Source organism: Pseudopodoces humilis, chromosome 1 (assembly GCF_049639895.1).
Source record: "Pseudopodoces humilis isolate 2021_Gansu_Grassland_sample_001 chromosome 1, ASM4963989v1, whole genome shotgun sequence".
Taxonomy (NCBI): Eukaryota; Metazoa; Chordata; class Aves; order Passeriformes; family Paridae; genus Pseudopodoces; species Pseudopodoces humilis.
This window is the reverse complement of record NC_142200.1, coordinates 101914408-101937895: the sequence shown is the minus strand read 5'-3', so window position 1 is coordinate 101937895 and position 23488 is coordinate 101914408. Positions and strand designations below refer to the sequence as shown.

At 36.8% G+C, this 23488-nt stretch overlaps 1 protein-coding gene across 2 annotated transcripts in view; it reads right to left on the bottom strand.

Moving 5' to 3' along the window:
* The window catches only part of CNTNAP2 (contactin associated protein 2), a 1024120-nt gene that overhangs the window by 685295 nt on the left and 315337 nt on the right, over positions 1-23488 (bottom strand). For both annotated transcript variants that reach the window (XM_005519091.3, XM_088052353.1), the window contains exon 2: positions 16077-16187. In XM_005519091.3, the coding sequence (XP_005519148.2) occupies positions 16077-16187 (111 nt within the window). The remainder of the gene's footprint in view (positions 1-16076; positions 16188-23488) is intronic.

Sequence of the window (23488 nt, the reverse complement as noted above, 5' to 3'; positions counted from 1 at the left end):
CCCTCTGGGAATAAAAAGAAATCAAATGCAGGCATGGTACATTAGCTTAATAAAATCCGGGAAAGACATTTACGAACTCTCTGGCCTGAGGGTCCCTTTAGGAACAAACACAAATGATCCTGTTTTTTACATAATCTTCCTTCACTAGCACTATCCACAGCACAACATATACTTTAAATTTGACCCAGAGAGTGCTTTGACAACTACATTTTAAAGTGTGTCCTAATTTGTTGAGAGCAGTTTTCTGAATTAGCTCTGTAGCCACTGCATATCAATGTAGCTTTGTTTGAACAGATTTGAATTCATGTTACTCCTAACTTATGTTTTCCATGTAAATTATAAAGAAAAAATACTGACTCTCTCTCCATTAATATTAAGAACACAAAGGGATTTCTATTCTAGACTTGCCTGAAAAATTAACAAAATTTAGGGGCTCAGTTTTCTAATATACATTTACAAATATATCTTTCCAATTTCATATAATCATCTAGAGTTTAGCTCATTCCTATTCACTTTGCCAAAACACTTACAATTTTTTCATCTTTAAAATCTTTAGTTTTCCTCTGTGTGGAGTAGGGAGTAGGAGCATATTTTAAATATAATTTTGTCAGAAAGTTGCATGTACTCATGATTTAAAACTCTGTCCACAGTTACTATTACTACTACTATTGATCAATATCAAAACTAAACCTAGACGTAATTTTTTAAGTCTTTTACAGACTCCACATTCAATACATTCAAATATATTTTCCTTGGCTGGTACTGTCCATAGTTTAAAATCATCCATAAAAGTAGCCTATATTTCCAGTAATAACATTATATTTTAATTTATGCTGTCAGCATTTGGGACACTATTATGGGCTTTGCAGATTTTTGTATCATAAAATGGAATTAACAGCATTTGTCTGATGCACAAGGTGAAAGCAGAATACTTAACAATACTACCTATGCTGGGCAAAGGCTTTCTGCAAAATATGAACAGTGAGCTTCCAGTGTTATGAAAAAATAATGTCTATATATAATTGAAAGTTTTGGAAATAAACCAGTCAATTTTTAATTGTTATAGATAATAAAGTGCATAATTAGATTACTTTCTGTAATACATTCTAGCACCCTGACAGAAAGCTGAAATCTCACAATGTTTTTTATTACTCTGATCAGCAGCATCCGGTTCCTTAGCTGCAATATTTAGACCTCTTTAAAGTTCTTAGGGCAAATTTGCAAGATAAAAACCATGATTACTTCAATTTACTTGCTTGTAATGTGATATACGGTAAGTCTCTGAAATAATTGTAAGCACTTTTATAGCTAAGGTTTCAGCTGTGTTTCATGAGGCATGTTAGACTATGGAGACAATCTATTTTTGCTGTTATACACCAGCTAAAAAATGTAGTTACCTTCTAAACAAGAAAAAGAAGAGCTTGCCATTGACAAAGGCCTTAAAACGAGAAAACTTCTCTTTTCAGGGAATAGAAGATGGAGAGAAAAGGGAACAGCTCCTTTCAGGTGACTAGAAATGATATGGCTTAATGATTCAGATAACACCCAATGCTCTTGTCAAACCAAAGAATTATTTTATGTCGTTTTCTTATCTCTTCTAACTTAAGAATTTGTTTGTGCTTTTTACTTCATAGTACAAATTCTTATTTTTCAATAAACTCTGGACCTATGCCAATAGGTTAAATCAATTTATTTTGAGGTCTTTCCTGTCTTTTTTCTTATTTGCCATCAACTTCCCCTGCTCTTTTAAACTTCCTTGCCTTTGTAGATGAGTCTGAGAAGGCTGAAAGTGTTGCAATCATCCATAAAATTGGATAAGCCTGTAGATCTCCCCAGCAAACCCTGTCATTGTGACTCCAGCCTCATGGAGGGACTAGCTGTAAGGAAACAAGATAAGAGCACAGGAATTGCCATATCACACCTAGTGAGCTGGTAAACTAGCAGCTTTTTCTCAAAGGGTGCCTATTACCACCTATTTATAAGCAAGGTGCTCCAGCCTCTGCTCCAACTGCAGAAAAAAACATTCCATGTGAAGGTCTCAATATAATTCTTTAATTAAAGTCTAATGGAAAGCTGAGAACTGAAACGTTTCAAAATACTTTTTGCCAGTTGCTACCCAGTTTCTGGTGTCTCTTCTTTGATCCCCAGATATGGGACTCCTTTCCAGATGATTTTGGATGTGGCTCACTGAACAGCCATTGCTGGGCAACATGGTTGCTGCCTTGGCTGAATGACATTATTTGCTGTTTCAAGATAAGGTAAAAGCTAAAGCATCATCACAACTGTGTTTAACGTCATATATTCTATGCATAATATGCAGAATCTGGTTTTGCTGAGAAACTAGAAGTTTATTAAAGCAACTTTTAGAGATTGCTCATAATAGTTAGACTCATAATTAAGTTTCTCTGGTCTCTCAGAACCTGATATTTTTAAACTTAGCATTCAACTTCTTCTTCTTGATAGCTGAGCACCATTTTAACCTAATTAAGAAACTAGTTAAAAAAAAAAAAAATCCCACCTGGAAACTAATATATATATAAGAAACAATCACCTCAATGTATTCAAAATGTATTATGGGGATGTTGCTGACCAGCTTCTCAAGTCAGCAAATCAAATATTCCAGCACTGGCTTTTGCTGGGGATTTTGTTCTCTACCATAGAAAACAGACGACTTCTTGATACTGAAGGAAAAAAAAGCAGTTCAAGTACTATCTCCCATTGTATGTATTGAATATTTTGGCTTGTTTATTGAAAGAAACATGCAGTTTCTAATACATTCTGCATTCCGCAGATTGTCAGCTAAAGTCATCTCAGTACAGCCTATGCAATACCCCAAGCTTTCCATCTCAGCAAACCACACTGCTCTGTTTCACTAAGCAATAATCTTGTTTACTTATCTTTTTACATTACTCAAAGTCAACTGATTGCTCCTTCAAGACTGAGTCATCTTCGTATCATCCAGTCCACACTAGCAAAAACAAGGAAGACAGGGATACCTATAAGATAACTTATTCCTGATCTACAAATATTATGTAATTATAGACATGATCAAGTGCCTATTTTTAAATACCAGAGGGCCCTTTGATCCTTACAAAAATCAAATAATTTCTGACAACTTTCTTAACTAAAGCAAAATTAGCCCACTGGGAGCTGAGTTTCTAAAAGCCCAGCAGGAATGCTAAATTTGATGGCAGTCAATAGTGAAAAGCAAAGACCTCTAAAAGACAGTTTTTCAAAAAGAAGATTTCAAGCAAGCTGGCTTTTAGTTCTTTTTTCCCATTGCTTATCACATTATACAGCCCCATGATTCACAGCAGAGACAATTTATCTAACATTGAGTGACTTGGAAAATTGACCATTCAAACAAATTTTGTCATAAAGAATACAAGTTTGTCCTAAAAGAAATAAAAAATCTGTCCTAGAAGCAGTCAGAAAAGTTTAGGGCTGTTAAAAAATTGTTGATATTCATTTGTTGATATTCATTTGTTGATATTCATTTGTTTCTTAGCTGGCTGACAAACTCTCAAAGATGTTCAATATAGAACAGTACTTTCCTACATGAACTGTACATCACAGCCAAAAAAATGGATCATTTCAGAAGACAGAAAAGAGTGCAGATAGCAGGAGGAAAGGAATAAACCTCTATCAATGCTTTTTCTTCTGAGCATTGTTTGGTCCTTAACTGAACTCCACCACAACAAATTTTCATGCAAAGAACACATAAAGTATAACTTAATTTTATCTATTGCTATATCAATATCATCTATATGTGACAGCATAACTGAACTGTTGCTTCTTAATTACATCAACAGTTTATCACCTTGCAGTTATAGTCACCTGACGCTCACAAAATCAGCCAGGTTGGAAAACACCTTTGAGGTCATCAAGTCCAACCCATGACCTAACACAACTTTGTCAACTGGACCATGACACTGTCACATCCAGCCTTTTCTTAAACATCTCCAGTGGTGATCTCTCTACCACCTCTTTGGCAAGCCCATACCAATGCTCAATTATCCCCTTTTGTGAACAATTACTTCCTAATGTCCAGCCTAAAAGTGTGTCCTCATATCCTCTCACTGGTCACCTGGGAGAAGAGACCAATCTCCCCCTGGCTATAACCTCCTTTCAGGCAGTTGTAGAGACCAATAAAACCTCCCCTGAGCCTCCTCTTCTCCAGGCTAACAACCCCAGCTCCTTCAGCTGCTCCTCACAGGACTTCTGTTCCAGATTCATTGCCAGCTTTGTAGTCCTACTCTGGATATGCTCCAGCAGCTCAACATCCTTCCTAAACTGGAAGGCCCAGAACTGGACATAGCACTCAAGGTGAGGCCTCTCTAGTGCCAAGTATAGGGGGAACCATGACTTACCTGCTCCTGCTGGCCACACCATTCCTGGTACAGGCCATTGGCCTTTTTGGCTACCAGGGCACAGGGCTGGCTCATGTTCACCTGGCTGTCACCAGCACTCCCAGGTCCCTTTCTGCCTGGGCACTGTCCAGCCACACTGTCCCCAGCCTGCAGTGCTGCAGGGGGTTATTGTGACCAAGGTGCAGGACCCAGCACTTGGACTTATTGAACTTCATGTTATTGAACTGAACCCCTTCATCCAAATAATAAATAAAGCCATTAAACAGGACTGGGCCCAACACAGATAGATCTCTGGGGGACACCACTGGCCCCCAGCTGGATGCAGCACCATTCATCACCACTGTCTGGGCCCAGCCATCCAGCCAGTTCCTAACCCAGCACAGAGTGCTCCTGTCCAAACCATGGGCTGCCAGCTTTTCCAGGAGTGTGCTGTGGGAGACAGTGTCAAAGGCCTTGCTGAAGTCCAAAGATACAACACCCACAGTCTTCCCCACATCCACCAGGCAGGTCATTTGGTCATAAAAGGAGACCAGGTTGGTCAGGCAGGACCTGCCCATCCTAAATCCATGCTGTCTGGATCAGGTTATCCTATATGTCCTGTGTGATTGCACTCAAGATAAACTGTTCTGTAACTTTGCCAGGCACCAAGGTCAGGCTGACAGGCCTGTAGTTTCCCAGATCCTCCTCTCATCCCTTCTTATGGATGGGTGTCACCCTGACCAACTTCCAGTCATCTGGGACCTCCCAGTGAGCCAGGACTGATGATAAATTATGGCCAATGGCTTAGCTCTTCTGACAGCTCCTTCATGAGCCTAGGATGGATCCCATCTGGTCCCATTGACTTGCAAGCATGTAAGTTTCTCAGCAGGTCACTAACTGCTTCCTCCTGGATTACAGGAGGGGCTATTCTGTTCCCTGTCTCCATCTACTAGCTCAGAAGGCCTGTTGTCCTGAGGATGATGCCTATGTTGTTGTAAATTGAGGCAAAGAAGGTGTTATATACTTCAGCCTTTTTTTCATAAATATATTCCCCCTATGTCCAATAAAGAATGAAGGTTTCCTTGCCCCTCCTTTTGCTATCAAAATATTTATATAAACGTGTTTTATTATCCTTCATGGAAGTGTCCAGGTTAAGTTCTAATTGAGCTTTTGTGTCTCTAATTTTCTTTTAACGTGACTTAACATCCTACACACTTGAGTTGCCTGCCCCTTTTTCCAAAGGTGATACACCCTGTTTGTTACCCTGAGTTTTTGGAAAAGCTCCCTGTGCATCCAGGCCAGTCATCTTCCCTACTGACTTGTCTTTCAGCCCATAGGGACAGCCTTAAAACTTGCACTTTCAAGGACTTGCAGTTTCAAGATTTCTTTCTTGAAGTATATCCATCCTTCCTGTACCCATTTGTTTTTAAGAGCTGTTTCCCAAGGTACTCTCCAAATCAGTCTCTCGAATAAGCCAAAGTCTAACCTTTGGAAGTCCAGTGTAAAAGTTTTGTTGATGCCCCTTCTTGTTTCACCGAATATTAAGAGCTTTACTACTTCATGGTCACTGTATCCCAGATGGACTCTGACTACCACATCTCCCACCAGACCTTCTCTATTTGCAAACAGCAGGTCTAGTGGATTCTCAAATCTCAGCTACAGTGATAACCTAATAAAGAAAAATTATTCTCTCTCATTCAAAGCAAATATTTTCTCTTGCTCAGGAAACTTCTGAGGGAGATCTATACAACACTCCTTAACTATCATTCATCCCTTCCCTTTCCACCTTTACTTCACTATAGAAGGCCTGTGTAAAGCTGAAGCTCTCTAAAGAAAATGATTTTGTTCAGTAAAAGTTGATACACTTCAAATGAGGCCCATTTTTATCAACATCAAAGTGAGTCTTACACACAAAAAGACTTAAAAATTAGTTTCACCTAAGTGAGAGAAAACAAAGAGAAACCACCAGCACATTTATGACATGAGACTGGATGCTAAGTCAGACTCTTACAGATCCAGAGATATTTTTTGTGACTTATACAGTAACTTACATACAGAAAAACAAGTATTAATGTTCTGTCTCTAACAGTGTAGCTCAGATTTTCTTGTGAATAATCTCATTGTGAAAGCTGAAACATGAATAATAGCTGCACTCTCCCATCCTGCAACAAATAGCCTCATTTTATCACATTACTTCTTTTCTCTCTTTCAGCATATAACTGTAGTGGGAGGTTATAATGATAGCCAAATAGCTCCCATTTCTACCAGCATTTATGCTTGTTTATGACTTATTTGGGAAAGGCAATGCTCTGGCTCAAATGCTCAAAGCAGCAATTTATCAGTTGCACTACACCCATCTGTGTAAGGAAAACCTGAGCTCTGTGTTCAGGAGAGGGTGAAACACTCATAGCATCTGGCAGGAGGCACTGACCTTGGGAAGAGCTGACAGTGCATCTTCTGTACACCCACTACACATCTTTACCTTAATTCCAGAGCTCTGTACTTACACAGCTCTGTATATAAGTCTGAAGTATCTGTAGATAAAACCAAGTCTAGGATATCTAAACTCTCAGTCTCTGCTGCTTTTAAATATATTGGATCTGTCCAAAGAGGTTGGCCAAGATTTCCTGTACTGAGTTTTTAGGGTGTTTTTTAATCCTGCATGTTCACATTATTCTGTGTAGCCCCAGTGTCTGAGGAACATGAAGTTTTCCAGCTTGCTTTTTCAGTGTGCCAACTCTGGTGTAGACAAGTTCCTTGTGACACATTGCTTTCAAGGGGCATCTAGCTGAACTCTAATATGTCATCACTGTGCATTTTTCAGACAACTTTCCATTTATAGTAAGTCAACAACTTAACTGTAGTGTGCCAGGTTTTTAAATAGAATCATAAAATAGTTCAGGTTGGAAGGGACCTTAAAGATTATAGAGTTCCCCAGCTTCCTGTCACGTGCAGGGAAACCTTTCACTGCTCAATGTTCCATCCAACCTGGCCTTACACACTTCCAGGGATGGGGCATTTGCAACTTCCCTGAGCAACCTGCTCCTGCCCCTCACCACCCTCACAGTAGAAAATTTTTACTTAATATGCAATAGAAACATACCTTCTTTAAGTTTAGAGACATTTCCTTTTTGTTCTGTCATTATGTGTTCCTGTAAAAAGACTCCCTCTCCCTTTCTTGTGGGCTTCATTCAGGTACTCGAAGGTTGCCATGAGATCTCCCCAAAACCTCTTTTCCAGGTTTAATTTCAAGCTTGACTTAAACCATGGCAGTATTCTGAGCAGAGCATGAGAGGTCTGCATTTTCAAGATGAAGCCAGCAAGAAGAGAGATTTCTTAACTATTTACTTAATGTCCCTATGCTGTTTGAGAAACAGTCAAATTAAACTCTCAAAGTAGTTGAAAGCTCAAAGTTGGCTGCTCTGGGGATAAACAGCCAGAGCTGCACTGGTACCCCAAGGACATGGGGAAAGTGTCTGTGATATATAGATCCAGTCTGGCTCTCTGTGAGGCTGCCTCCTCTCTGCCACCAGAACAGCCACCTTCCTGCCAAACCCAGCTGCCCATTAGAATCTGAAAAAATAATGTGCTAAGATGAATTTTGTCTGGAAAAAAGCTAGCTGTTCAGTAAAGCTAGGGTGATATGCTGTCTCCATCCCTGATGCCCAAGAAAGCTTCCCATTTGCCTTAAGTCTCTAGCTGGGCTTGGAATTGCTGCCTCTGCAAATGATTGCTGTAAGAAAAAATTATAAATTTGGAGTGCACAGTGTTATCCTATTTCCTCCTCTCCATCTATACATGTATGAAATAAGCCAATTAGGTATTCTGAACACTTTAATTAAAAAGTTAGCTATGAACTGGAAAAAACAGTCATGCTTTCTGTATTCATCAGGCTATGGTAAATTAACATAAGCTAATGATGCTTTTTTTAATGAAATTACTTGAGCTTCACTCTCTACAGACTTTGTTTCTTGGATTGTGTTTTGAATGAAAAGGGTGATGTCTTTCCTTTTTAAACTTATTTTTTCAATGCATGAGTCTGTCCTGGATATACCACTGGTACTTTTCTCTTCATGGTGCTTCTTTTTCCTGCACTTGCACAAAATTCACTTTCCTCTTGCAATGAAAGAATGTTTTTTCAGAGGAATGAGCTAGTGCAAATATTTTCATTTGTCTTTTTAAGAACTCTTTCCACAACTAATAGGTATTTATGAAAAATATTTGATTAGGCCAGGTCTTTAAAGCACAGAAAACAACTTCTAGGGTCAACCAAGCATCAATTCTAAAGGGGGATATAAGTTTTCATGGAGCTGAGGTGCATTGTGGATTACATTACAAATCAAAGTGGGGTAAATATTTATTTTTAAGGTGAACAATAAACAAAACTGATTATATGGTAGAATGTAAGGCAGAAAAAGACAGAAAAATTTACACATTTTTTGATGCAAGCTATGAACTGAATCCAAATTCTTTATGGATTTTAAAAGAAAAACAAAAATAAAAACAAACCCAGAGACTGAAGGTAGCACTACACAAAAAAAATTATTATGAGTAATACCAAAAGGACATGTTACTAATAAAATGAGAAGGTTTTCAATTACTCTCACAGGTAGTGGATCTCCTAAAGGAGCCATGCCTTGAAATGAATAAAAAAAACCCTAAGAAACACAAACAAAACCAAAAACCCTCAAACAACAGAAGACTCCCCACATACAAAACATCAGTTGCTTGTATTCTCTCTAAAGCATTCCAGAAATACTGTTTATACTGTGTACAACACAAATAATGCTATGTCACACACAAACATTTTTTTGGGGGGTCTATTAATAAGTGAACCAATAGAGGCTTATCTTTTTCAACCATAAGTAACTTTCCATATTTTTAAATGGATAAGTAATTATTTAATAAATAAGGGTTATCAGTTTGTCCTGACTTCTGAAAACCTAGTTTGATCTACGGTGTTCATGAGATGGTTTTAGCAAACATACTGAAGTAGACTGTAAAACTTTACTAAAAACAAAAGTTAAACACAAAACTTGTGTTTATCTAAAGTACATATTTACAGAAAGAGAACTGCAGTTTATTTACTTTTTAAAAGACAACTATATTTTAGTAATTTAGCTCAGCAAGAGCTTTCCTGTAGACATACAAAAGCTAAGTGGATGATACTTCTCTTTCATGATTTTAGCAGTTCTCTTACACTACTCTCTTAATTACTTTCAGGATCTTGTCTGCTTTCAAAAGACAATATATACTGTAACTTGGATAGTGAACTTCCAAAACACTGGCAACTCCATAAGAGTTTTTTCTAAAAGGGTTTTAATCAAAATACAATGAGTTGTGTTGAATACAGGTATTAGTCAGCTCAAAGGTGTCCTTGTCAACACAAGGAGATTGCAGTATTTAAGGTGATGATCTACAGTGTGCAGGCTAACTCCATACGGTTCATTTGGAAAAAATGTTAGTTCAGAGGAGCACCACCTTACTTTAAGATGTGTACCCAAACTAAATTTCTGGCAAGTCCTATGGAGGTACAAGCCTGGACTGTGCATACAACCCAGGCTGTCCCTTCCACATTCACTTTGCTGAAAGGAAAACTACATAAAACACTTCTCCTATTCCATTATACAATAGTAATAAACAATTGCAGAAGTAGTGATATTCATTACAGTTTTGGAGATTTTAAAATGAAGGTAAAAAGAGGCTAGGGTAGGTTCCCCAAGAATACTTCAAAAACAAGGATCTAACAAGCATTTTTACTTAGAAAGATTTCTACTTAGTAGAACCATTGCCATAGATCTGATTGATTTACTGGAAACAATCTGGGAAATAAAATAATCATATCCCATTATAGACAAATTCTTGCACCTTCCACACAGAAAGCAGAATTTAAAACTCCACTGAGAAAAAAAACAACCTGTCACAATTACACCTGTGCCAACACTTAAAATTTCTGGGGCTTGTTTTATAGTCACATTAATATCGCTGCTAACAGGGCAAGGTCAACACACTGATTAAAAGGTAATCTGAAAGCCTGGATATGAGTTAGACAGTGATGCTAGAAGGACTGTTTTTTGAACATCAACTGCTCCACAGAAACTTCCTTTCATATTACGCTATCAATTTCATTGGTAGCATCAGATTCCCTGCTAATACTGACTTAAAACAGAACCCCTGGGTGCCAAATTTCCTCTTTTTTATTCCATTGTGCAAAAGATAATTTCCACATATCCAAAAATTCATTATGACCTTCATACTCTCACTGTCTGCTGGGATTACTTCTGAAGTTCTGAGACTTTACTCAGTTTCAAGCAGCTTCCAATTATATTATATAACATTACATTATGCTGAAATAATGTAGAATTTCTTCCCTAAATTAAAATGGTATGAGCATTAATTCTCATACTAGTGAGAAGTATAGGGTCCAATAGCTTGGGAACCATTAAAAGGAAGATTGATAATGCATTATATCAAACATGTGCTAGGAATCCTTCTCATTATGTGATGCAGTCCATTGATCCTACTGATGGCAGGTCATAAGATGTTAGACCTTATCACCTTGACATCACATATGAAAAAGTTACTGAGGATAGATTTTAAAAAGCTGTATAATTAACTCATTGAAAAGTCTCCTTTTCTTTGATGCCACTTTAGCTACTAAGGTGTCAGAAATACAGACTTTTGTGGGAGAAGAGGTATGACAAAAATGGAAGGAACTGGAATCTTTTGAGATAGTCAGCTAACTAGATTCCAGTTTAAATTTATCTATCAATGACTTAACAGCATATATTTATGTGCCAATTGGGTTGACTCCAGTATCAGTCATTTTATAAAGTAAAATTACTTTTTTTCAAAGATAATACATCCCCATATTCTCCAAATAGTACATTGAATCCTTTAATATATTTGGAATTGCTCAGTTTACACAGGAGGAGGATCTGAGCTAATAATTGACAGAAAACACAAAATTATTTTTCTGAAGTCCATCCAAAGCAAGAAGATTTAGAATTTCAAAGCATTGAAAGATTTCTCAGTGTTTGCATATATATAGATAAAAGTGATAGTGACAGACACAAAAAAAAGAAAAGCCATGAACATGTCTCCTGTCCTGTGGTGCTTTTTTCCCTCACATAAGTTACAGACATTCAAAAATAATCTGTACCTTTGTTATATTAGCTCTAAACAGCACACAAATAACTAAAATTAAAATGAAAAATATGCTAAATACTACAATACAATAGAGCACTAAGACTTAGTTGTTTAAAATGAAATATGACCTTACTACCAAAAGGGTAATTTGATAGAAGGTGACTACATCCATCTTTATCTGAACAGTAGCTAATTCAGACTGTTTAAATTTTTAAGTACAAGTCTTAGCTTATAAGCCTTTAACATAATTCAGGAGCCAACACACTACCTTTGCCAAACCTAAATGCACTGCAAACTTCATTGCATCCTTCGCTCTCCACAGAAGTTTTATCACAGCTCAATTTCAAGGGATCATCACCCCTTTTTCGTTGCAGGCCAGATGGGGATATCAGCACTGGCTTAATGTCCAGCATTAACTCTAGTTAAATCTGTTGATAAGCAGTAGTACATCTAGGAGTAGTATAGCTGCTCACAAAGGAAAGCAACAAATTTATAGACACTTTCTGGGGCCTCCTTGCTCCCTGCTTCTTTCCATGATAATAAAATGAAAGTATTTTGGTTGCTTTTATTAGCTGCTATGATTAGAAGTACCCAAGAGGGCAAGAAGGACCCCTCCAAGAAGGAGGGGACCCCATGAGACAGGTTTTGGGGGTCCATGGATGAGAGCTGGCATAAAATGCAGGCTTTCATTGCTCCCCCAGGTTTTTGGCTCTTTGTGATAAAGGAAATACAGATTATAATGATCACATAAATCAAAGATTCTTACTCAGTGACATGGAAATTGTGGAAACATGGAAATTTTAATATGTATTGGTACAAGTTTGCAAGACACTGACAGACCTGTAGGTAACCACTAAATATTTGTTTCTACAATCAGCAGTTTTTTCCTATAATGAAAAATAACCTTTTCCACCCCCATACACCCCACCCTGCCCCCTGAGAAAAACCCCAGGATACTTCTCCTTGTTTAACACAAAATAAGGTTCAGAAAAGGAAAAGGCAGCAATGCAGAAGAACCACCAAGTAAATTGATTTGAAGAGGTTACCACTTCTAATCAAATTTTCTATCTATCAAACCTTCATTTCCTTTGAAATAAGTATACATGCTAACCCATAACATGCTAACTCTATTACAGGAGTTTAAGTAGACAGATGTGGAAAATGCAAAATATTTTCGCAAACTGACACAGAAACCCACCCTACATTTATACCCTGGCAGTTACCAGATCAGTGCCATTCCACAAAGATTTAATTCTATTTGCCTAAATGAGTAGTTATAGAATTTGTACATGAAGTGTTATCAAACTTTAGAGTAAATTCATGGATGCTTCTGCTTTTGAAGCCTCCTAAAAACTGCTGAAAATATTAATTTATTTTTGGTGTGCATCCTTCCAGTTGCAACATTTATAGCAGGAAACTGGACAATAACTATAGCGACAACTCCAACCTTCTTAATAATATAACATGATATGTCTCTTCAGTGAATCTGAGGGATAAAATATACTATCTATTCAAATAAAGTGTTCTGCCAGTCTAGAGTGAAGTGCTATGAAAACAGGAAAGAAAAATAATTGGGTTGGAGAGTAGAATTTTCAAATGTGCATTTCTTTAATTTAAAGGGTCTGGGGCTAGAGGAGGGGGAGTTCTTTCCATTTAATGGCTTGAGCACAGTGTGGTTTAAATAGCACATTTGATTTGGGAATCTATTAGCTGATAATGACTCCTTGGAGAGAAAAAATTGGATTCACTTATTACTGGTTTGATTAGCAATATCTGTAGTTCCATGAAGTTGTAAAATAGCTCAGTATTAAAACTGAGCTATTTTCCATCACTTGCAGAAGCATAAACAGAGACAGACAAGTTTTTGTGTTAAACACATTCCTGAATTCTGCAATACTTTTACTGCCACTAGGATTAGGAAAATGGTATTTGTTCATGTACATAGACCTTTGGTTTTGAAAAGTATTTGTGCTATGCTTCATAGGTACTAAGAGATGAATAAAAACAATCTAGCGAAATTGCTATTTAAACAAAGAGATGAAACTGCTATTTAACAAAGAGGTGCAACTAAATTTCCAATGAGGAAATAAAACCAGTGTTTGATTAATGACACCATTGATCCATACTGGTAAAAAAAAAAAAATAAAATCAGTAAAAGAAACTGCACTGTAGTGATTATAAGTGTAAGAAAGGAAAGGGGAAATATAATTAGAAGAAAAAATTAAAAAAAATAATTCCAAATATCAATCTTTCAGTTAGAACAGAATAAGTAGTCTTGTAAACTAAAAGGAGAAATAATAATCTAAAAACTGAGGAAGATCCTCCAAGCCAAGCTGATACTAAGTTGTATTTTATTAAAGTGGTTCTAGTGACCTTTTATTAAACTTAGAACAGGGAATAAAATGGAAAAAGACATAAATATAGTCATACAACAGAATTCAACCAAAATGATAAACAGTGTTTTAGAATTCATTCCTTTAATCTAATGAACATTTAAAGACACAGCTGAAGGCACCTGACAGCCTACCAAAACACACACGTGAACACACTGCCACAGAAAGTGTGAGAACTGCAAAAGGCATGTAACAAAATACATGGAGCACTGAAATAATAGCCTGAAACCAGCATAAAACAACATTTATTCTCATTCAGAAGCAACAAACCATGTTATCTACTAGCTGCAGGCCTAAAACCAAAGAAATTGCCAATGCACCTGGCCTGGCCAGGCTTTGTATCAGATCTGCAGGCCTGTAGCGCTAGAGCTCATCAGTCATATTTTCTCTAAGCTTGTATTTGTCTTCTGTTTAGATTGCTTAGTTGCAATAGCAATTCTTTAACAACCTAATCAACTTCAATAATCTAATATGTTATACATTTAACTTAGCTGCGTGATTGCATGGGCTAGGGTCTAATGGTGTAACAATTTTGATATATTTCTGTACCTATCACACCTATTCTGCAGAGGATAAACTGTTATTGTATAAAAATGTAGGGTAGAGGACCACAATCATGGGATGACAGCAGGGCTATTAAATGTACAGGCACGGGCTGACATCAGAGGAAGCAGGACTATAAGTCCTGGGGCCTGCCTAAAGCTGATTTTAGAGAACAAAGAAGAAAAATAAAACCAACCAAACAAAAAATCAACAACAACAACAACAAAAGAAAAACAAAAGCAAAGATAGAAATAAAGAGATCAAAGAACAAGAATTACACTTCTGTAAAATACAATTATAGAGAGAAGTTGCAGACCAGCAAACCAAGATCAGTGTCAGGACTCTGAGAGTACCAACAGGCCATAATTACATTATTCAGTGGAGAGCCCACTCACCCTGCCAGTAAGCCTGGGGGTCCCATTTCAGCTTCCAGGTACTACCTGAACCACATGATAGGAATATCCATGCCTGGACCCACCTCATATTCTTCCCCACTCACAGATTATGCTTCCTGGCTTGCATTAGACCCAACTCATCCCTTCCTACATGATGACCTCCAGACAATTGGAAGAGCTGGCAGTGCCACCAGCACTACTCACAGTGTTTGTGTCTAAAGGGGGGAAATTATGCCTTAAGTTTTAGCTCCCATATTTTCCAGATTCTGTAGTGCATTTGTATGTAACTCTCAACTTACAAAGTTTTAGCAAGTTCTCTTCACGGTATAGTTAAACAAAACAATCCTTTTCCAGCCCGAGAACCAAGGACACCTTTGCAGCTTCAGGCCCAAAATGTATAAACAGCAGCAAATTGAGGAGAGCAATCTGGGAGGATGGGACTTCATAACCTGAAGCTGTAATTGGACAATTAACCCCAATATGTAAATGGACCAAAATTTATAAAAGTGTGAAAACTCATAACTTGGGAGTCCATCTTGGGTGGAGCCATGGCCTGGTTCTTGTACTGCCCAAGGTGTATCCTTTGAAGGTCTTTTTAATAAATACCTACTTTATTCCTTTAACACTGTCTATCTTCTGTTCCAGGTGGCCTTAGAAGGCACAGGATGGTGCCTAAGTATCATTAAACCAGGTAGGCCATCAAATTTATGTACCTGTTCTTCCAACCACTAAATCTGAGGCAGCTTTGTTAACGTCTGAACAAAGTTCAGATAGACACTTGCTGCATTACAGATATATTCACTGCATTACAGATATATATGCAAAAGTCCCTGTGGTAACAGAAAAAAACCTGAATGACAGCAGTCATTGCTGAACTGGAAACAAGTTATGTCAACAAATCACATCAAACCTATTTATCTTTGTTCCAACCTATGACCTTGCACATGCTTATTTACCCAGTGAAGACAGGTATAATTTTTATGTGAAGCCAATTATGCACCTGTACTGAATGAGTCCATTGACATCAGGCATGTGGCCCCTGCTGCTACGTATTACTGGTAGTGCCCTTCTCCCTGCAGTGAAATTACTGTCCCGTACAATGAAAAAGGAATTAATTCAGTTCATAAAAACAGTCTGTTCAAACAAGCATAAGCAATAGTATTCCACAAAAAACACATTTTCACATTAAAAATATCATTCATCACTTCTTGTAATATCCAAACATTAAGGCTGAGAATGTCCCTTACCTCCTCGCTTGTTTAACTTGGCATACCCTGGCACATAGCTGCTTGTCATGGATGATGAACTGCTGAAGGAGGAATGGGGTAGTGCTGAGATCAGAGGTTCATCACACTTTTCTGAAACACAAGAAAACAGATTCATTTTATGCTCATAGTTAGTCATATGCATTAGGTGACAATGTGCCCTTTATTTTCCCTCTGGGTGATAACACATCCTTGTTACTTTTGTATGTGTGGAATGAATGTTGCTACATCACAGCTTTTCAACAAAAAACCCCTACAAATCAAACAAACAAAATAAACAAAAACTCACCTCAAAAACCACAAGAAAACCCACAAAAATCACAGACACACACACTGACATGAGAAAATAAAGACTTCAACCACTGACAAAATAAGGTAATAGTATCATCTAACCATTAGCCATCACCCTCCTTAGGGATACAGCAGTTGAACAAAAAAGCCTAACCTGATGTATCTGGGATGTTTTTAGTGACACAAAAAACTAGTGCTAAAGTATTATCATGACAGCTTTCTAAGAAGTTGATAAGATACACATTTTCATTTCTGTAACAGAAGTGCTGACAAATCTGACATAATAAAAAAAAAAGAAAATAAATTAGGGAACATTAATGAATGCCTATGAATTATCAGATACAACAGATTCACTGAAAAACACTATACTATATTTCACTTTCTAAACACTATTCTATAATTCATTTGAGTACTTCACTTCCATTTTACCCCTTTATAAAGAAGATTAACTTGGTATTAGCATCTAAAATGGGAAAAAAAACCTAAAATCAGTATTGTAGCCTTCCTAATGCAGAAAAAAAACCTGTAAAGCATATCTCCTTTTATATGATATAAATTAGAATGAAGAGAACTGGCTTAGGATTTTTCAAATGCTCAATTTATGTACTGCCTTTTGTTGAGTTTTTGTAGGTAATTCAGCAGATGGGAGAAATATGTAGCTTAAATTACTCATTTATATCACAGGTGAAAAAAAAGCTTTAGCCTACACCGGTAAGGCTCACCAATCTTTTTAAACACACGCACTGAAGCCCAGTCTCTGCTGTAAGTGGAAATACCCTCGATTTATGAATCTAGAAAGTATTAGGTCACCATAGGTGGTACACAATAGGTCTAAATATAGATAAGCAGCATATTTAATGCTCAGCCACAGCACCTAGTTTTGGTACAATTCAAAACCAGTAGTTTGGTCAGACTGGATAACACATGGAGACCAAATTATTCCTACCTTCTAAAGAACTTTAAGAGGGAAAAAAAAAAGGATTTTGAGTAAATCAAGTAATATATAATGCAATTCCCCTAAAATGCGCAGTCTCACGCAGTAAAAAAATGAATCTTCTTTCAGAAAAATAGAAAGTGAAGTACAGAAATACAAAACAACATTCATTCCAGAATCAGTGTTTTGACATTTAACAAAGAAAATAAGTGTCCTTTACAAATCTCTGAGGTAACAAACATTAAAGGAAAAAAAATATCCACACAAGCACAAGCAAGAGTAAAGGGCAGCTGCTTTGGACTGAATTAAAGGATAATTCCAATGACTTTTAAGTTCACTAGTGCAGTATTTAATGATGGAATTTTGACAAGGGAAGATAAATGGTTTGAAACATTATAGCTTATACCACAAACCAGAAAGATCGATTTCCTCCTCCCTCTGCTTTGGCTGCAGCAGGGCAGCACATTTGGTCAGAAGCCTGCAGCTGGGTGTTCCTCTCACCACAGCTGGCAGCACACACCTCAGCCTGGGAGTAGGGGCTGGCACAGAGGACAGACCTGTGCTTTCAGATCCTGCGTGACAGGCTGCTTTTATTTCAGTCAAAGTGTTGGAAGGTTAAAGCTAAGAATAGAAGGGAGCAGCAGACTTCCATAATTGCCAATTTTTGTCCCAAGTGCCATAATCACATAAACACAGAACTACTTGACAAAGTTTTCCTGAAGCATTTCTTTATTTATTGGTTTATTTTCTGTAGATCATATTTACTTTTCAACTTGCAAACTGCTTGTGCTACCACTTATTTTTTAGCGTTATCTAGCTGGAGACTTGAAGGCATTTGCCATTAATCCTGCTGTCTAGGTAAAAATGGAATTAAACATTTAAAAGCAGAGCAACACACAATCAGAAGTTTTTAAAAATACATAACAAAATATTTTTATATCATTTATATCAATACCTTATATTACATGATATTTTCCCTTAAGGAAAAAAAATATGTTCTCATCAGTAATGAAAGCTAAGATTGAACATGTACCTTTGTTCTGTTTCCTGAGGGTTTTTAAATATATCTTGTAAAGTAAATTGTTAGGTTTATGCAATTTTTCTGCCACCCATAGCTTCAAACTGGGGTGGGAGGAAAAACCTGCATCTTCCTGGAAAAATATAAGAATTATAAAAACTTAGTTATAAAAAATGTGTTCAATTTATGCAATTTGATTTATTACTAATATAATGGGAGGCTACTGCTTACTATAGTCTGAAAAAAAATGTGAAATAAAAGATCTATCCTAAAACATAAATAAACTATAAAAAAGTTATCTCAAAAATATGAGCAAACTCTTCATTTCTGCAACAGAAATAAACAGGTTTTTGACAATGAGCTCAGAAAAAACATGACAGATGAAATAAGCCTCTCCCAAAAACAGAAGCTCATCAGAACTTCAGATCTTTTACTGGTTCAAGTAGCTATTGAGAATATCCCCTCCTTTCTATTTGACAGCTGTTATATTGGTGCTAATGCTGAAGATGCACAAAAGGAAATATGGAAAATTTATTTGGAATGAATACTAATTTCTAAATCATTAATGGTCTGCCTTATCTCTGTTTCATTAACCCGTACACTTGGATTCAAATAAAAAAGACAGAGAAGCTTGACTTGGGATAAAAATAAAAAAATACAACCTCATAGGGAGCATCTATTTGCCACTGAGGTCACAATTTTTACAGGCAGTCACAAAAATGCTTCATGTTATGTATGTGTGCTTCTGAAGTATTTAACCTGAGCCCTCTGATTTCTTAACTTTCTTGTAATCATCAATACTGTGGTGGGGGTTAGAAAAAAACCTGAGTTGATACCATTTGCTTTCATTATTGTTTAGAACTGTAATCCTGTCTTATATCTATTTTGACATACCAACATATAAGAAAAAAAAATAAATCCCACTTTCTCATTGCTTTAATAAAACCAAACCTTCCAATCTGCCTGCTCATTTAGGATTTAAAATATGGGAAATTCACCATAAATGTGTATGAGTTAAAGGGAAGGACTATATTTCAGAGTAATAGACTTTAAAAAGTTATTGCACCTCATCATTAACTCATGACTTTAGGTCCAACAGAACAAAAGTTAAAAGACTGCTTACATAAGCTAATATTGCTAGCCCTGTATGAAAATTTCAATTCCATATTAAATATATTTCACTAAATATATTGCACTATTTAAACTTCTGTTAGAATATGAAATACTGTTATACCATTGATATAAGAAGAAAAAAAATAAATCTTTGGGAACCTTTTGTTCTTCCAGCAGTTTTAGTTACTTCCTGCAGAATCCAATTTTTTACTTACTGTAACCAGAATCACATACACCTTCCTGTTACTGAGATATAATAGCCTTTCCCATATAAGTCAATGCACTGTGCCCTGTTAATCAATTACAGAGCACACTCTCCTGCCAGCATCACAGCAGCAAAGGAATAAACTCTCCTCCATACCGTTTATCTCAGTGATATATAAAGGCCAAGGGAGCTTAGGTCTATTTGAATGGTACCTTTTTGAAGCAAGAAGACACTTCCACTCCACTCTATTTTGTTTACATCAAGAGGACTGATAATTTTGTTATAGGCATGATGACATTTGCTACTCTGACTTCTCTATTCAGAGGGAAATGACAAGTACATTCCCATCATAAACAAGTCTTCTTAAGATTCTAATAATTAGATCAATGGATTGAAGGCCACCTAATGCCATTAAACACAAATGCAAAACATCTACAATCCCCAATCTTCAAATTCCTCAAGACCTACAAATCATTGAAACTAAAGTGTGCTAGGCACTTGCTCTGTTCTTACTATTTCTCAGGCACCTGGTTATTGGAAGCCAAATAGCAGATGAGATGGGTCTTTTGTCCTATCAACTGCAGCCTCTCATATTTCTGGCATTCACACTCGACAAAACAAAAAAAATATATCTGCCTGTTCTTTCCTATTTTACTGTCTATTTATAGCTTATTATTTTTATATCCTACCCATCATGCTGGATAAACTAAAAAAGGCCTGTTTCTTATTTTGCCTGCAATTGCTTTAATTCCCACTGACTAGTCTGTGAACTCTCAGGGGAATAGGGACCACATTATTTGAAGGGACAGGTGTTGACTGCAGCACAAAGCAGGCCATATACGCACAAACTCTCTTATCAACCCCATAGGTTATTAAATTTTATCCTCACTATACCAGTCACTTCAATGATTTTTGATGGGCAAAGCAGAGTAAAATACCTTGATGCTTCACTTCACAGAAGTCTGTTCAAATGCTTCCTGATCAATAAACAGGTCACCTGTAAAGTTGCTGACATATCTTATCAAAGTAGCCTGAGTAGATGAAAAAAACCAATCTGCAGTGCATCTGTGTCTTCTTGACATTGTATTCAGTAGTAGGTTAGAATGCATACAAACTATCTAAAAATATTAAGAAATGGGAACAATATACATTTGTAGTCACAGGTAGTTTTTATGAATAATTTGGAACTGCATCAGAGGGTCTCCCAGAAGCACTTGCAAAGAATCTGTCATCAAGGTAAAAGGAGAGCTATGAAGTGTACAGTGCTTTTAAAAATGAAAAAAAAATTTGGATACTGATAACCGTAACTCATTAGAAATAAGTGATGGTGGCTTACTAAGTATGCTTTTGAATAGGAAAGGATTTTACATCATATGGTCGAGTGTGCACTGAGGAACATACCTTTAAATAAATACCAAATCCATCACTCACCCCTCTTACTTTAAAATCTTCAATCAAGATTTCCTATCAAATTATAATCTAGGACAACAATTTTGCTTAAGGATAGATCTAAGACATAAACATGGCACCAATAAAAACTTTACTAAAAAAAGCTCCTTATGTGCATGGCAGAAATGGAGAACTCAAAAGCTGAACAACTTAGATTCAAAAAGGCAAATGACTGCAATGTCAATATTGTGTTCTGAATTAAAAATAACCATAATAAATCTCTAGCAGAAGATGAAAGAGATGACTCAGTCTGTATCAGCACTGAAAAAAAATATCTTAGTCAAGAAACATCCAAAGCCCTGATTCTCTATCCAAAAGTTCTAATCAGTTCTCTTTTACACTAGACAAACAGAACACTTCCAATACAAACCACAAAATCTGAACTATTTACAGTATTTCCAACTAATTAATTATACAAGAATGCCTGTCAAGTGTAGGGGAGAAAAAAGTTATAAGCAATTTCAATCTTGTAATGCAAAATATGCTTTAAATATGAATTCCAAGATAAATGTTAGGGAGCAAGGGAGAGAATCACATCATCTGGGTTTAATTTGTACTGTATGCTAAATGCTAGTTATCCTAAACACATTTTTCTCCTCCGATTTGAATACTTAATTTCACTGTAGTGTGCTGAGGAGGAAGAATAAGCCACCAAGCACTTCTGAAAAGCAGTCATGAGATTGCAAGGGCACTCTGAAATGTGGGGAAGTACATATGGGAACTGGCATATCTCCAATGACAACCAATAGGAATATTAATGTGGCTGGTTTGGATTGCAGTGTATTATTATGCTGAGACAGCCTCACTTTCCATATAGCACAGGCAGGTTTTATAATCCAAAATGAATGCTAGAATACACCAAGTTTAATTCACAAGCCTGTGTCTCCCCAAAGAGTAGGAATAAATAAGCACAAGCTGCTAGAATATTTTATGCACTGTTTCAAATGAACCTTTAAAGTGATGCAAGCTGAAAAGCAGGAGATACTTCAAAGCAACACATCATCTGTGGCAACCCCTTTAAAAATCAAACTTAGAAGCAGGTGTTATTGAGCACAGGCTGTTACAAGTTGAATTTCATCCTTCACCCTGTGTCACAGCCCTGCTGCCCGGTACGATACGCCTCTCTCCAAACTTCAGATCACGTGTGACAGGAACACAGGTAATGGCTGAAAAAAGCCAGGTAGGATATACCTCATGCTCTCAAGTACTGAAGTCAGAAAAAAAATCAGTAAAGAGTTTATCAAAGACAATCTTCTCTTATGTGGAAAGCAAATACTTGCCTGTCAGTTCTACTTGCCAAAGGTACCAGCGTTCAATACATTTGGCGTGGTTCAAACAAACCTGCCTTTTGCATGTTTTATTGTGTTTTCCTTGGCTTGGAATACAGTCTAAAAAAACCCACCACATACTGCCACTTTCTTTTTTCTCTTTCTCAGGATAACAAGCTAACTTTACTCCTCCCAAAGTTTCTTTATCTAGATGCTAGATCAGGATGACCATTGCTAGAGTAGAAGCTTAATTTTTCACCTTCTTCTGTCCCACCTATTTTCCATATTGCAGAAGCTGGCAGATTCTTCACATGTGACATTTCACACAACACTCTTGGTGGACTGTTAGGGAGTCAAATTCACGTTCAACTTCATGAGCAAACGAGCCCAAGTGTCACTGAAGCTTTTCTGCAAGTATTGCTCAAGGTCAGCTGTAATCTAAAAAATTAGACCAGTTTATATTGATCATCTGAGATGTTTCATATTCCACTTTAAGTTGCATACCATCAACAGAGATAATACATTGTTGCTCAAAAGGTTAGCTGCTGCTGGAAAGGAAGAAAAAATAGCAGCTCTTTTTCCCCCTCCAAGGTGAAGCCATAAATTACATTAATTTTATAATTAATAATTAATGGTGGTCTTCGCACGAAACTTAAGCATTAAGGTAACTTGTTTAGGGGTTTATATCAAGCCATTTTTTAGAGCTCTATAAGGAAAGGAGCAAGTCTCAGGTAATTTTGTTTTGTTTTGTTTTGTTTTGTTTGTTTTTTTAAGGTGGTTATGCTGCTCAGAGCAGTGGACAGGCAGTGAGATCTGTTTCTTTGTTCTAGCTCTGAATCAGGAATTCATCTTTGGGCAGTACTGGATACATCCCCATGGCCATTTCTAAAAGTGCATGTGGATGAGACAAGCAAAAAGACAGACAGTACTTTACAAGATCTTCCAAAGTGTCTTTTTCCCACACTTCATTTCTGATAGCTATTGACCAGTTTTTTAGAATAGCCAATGACTTATTAATCTGAAAGGTCATGGTATGGGCACAAATTTTGGTTTCTACAAGTTACTACCCTATTCTATCACAAGGCCCAGGCTATTAATAAGTAAGAAAACTTTCTT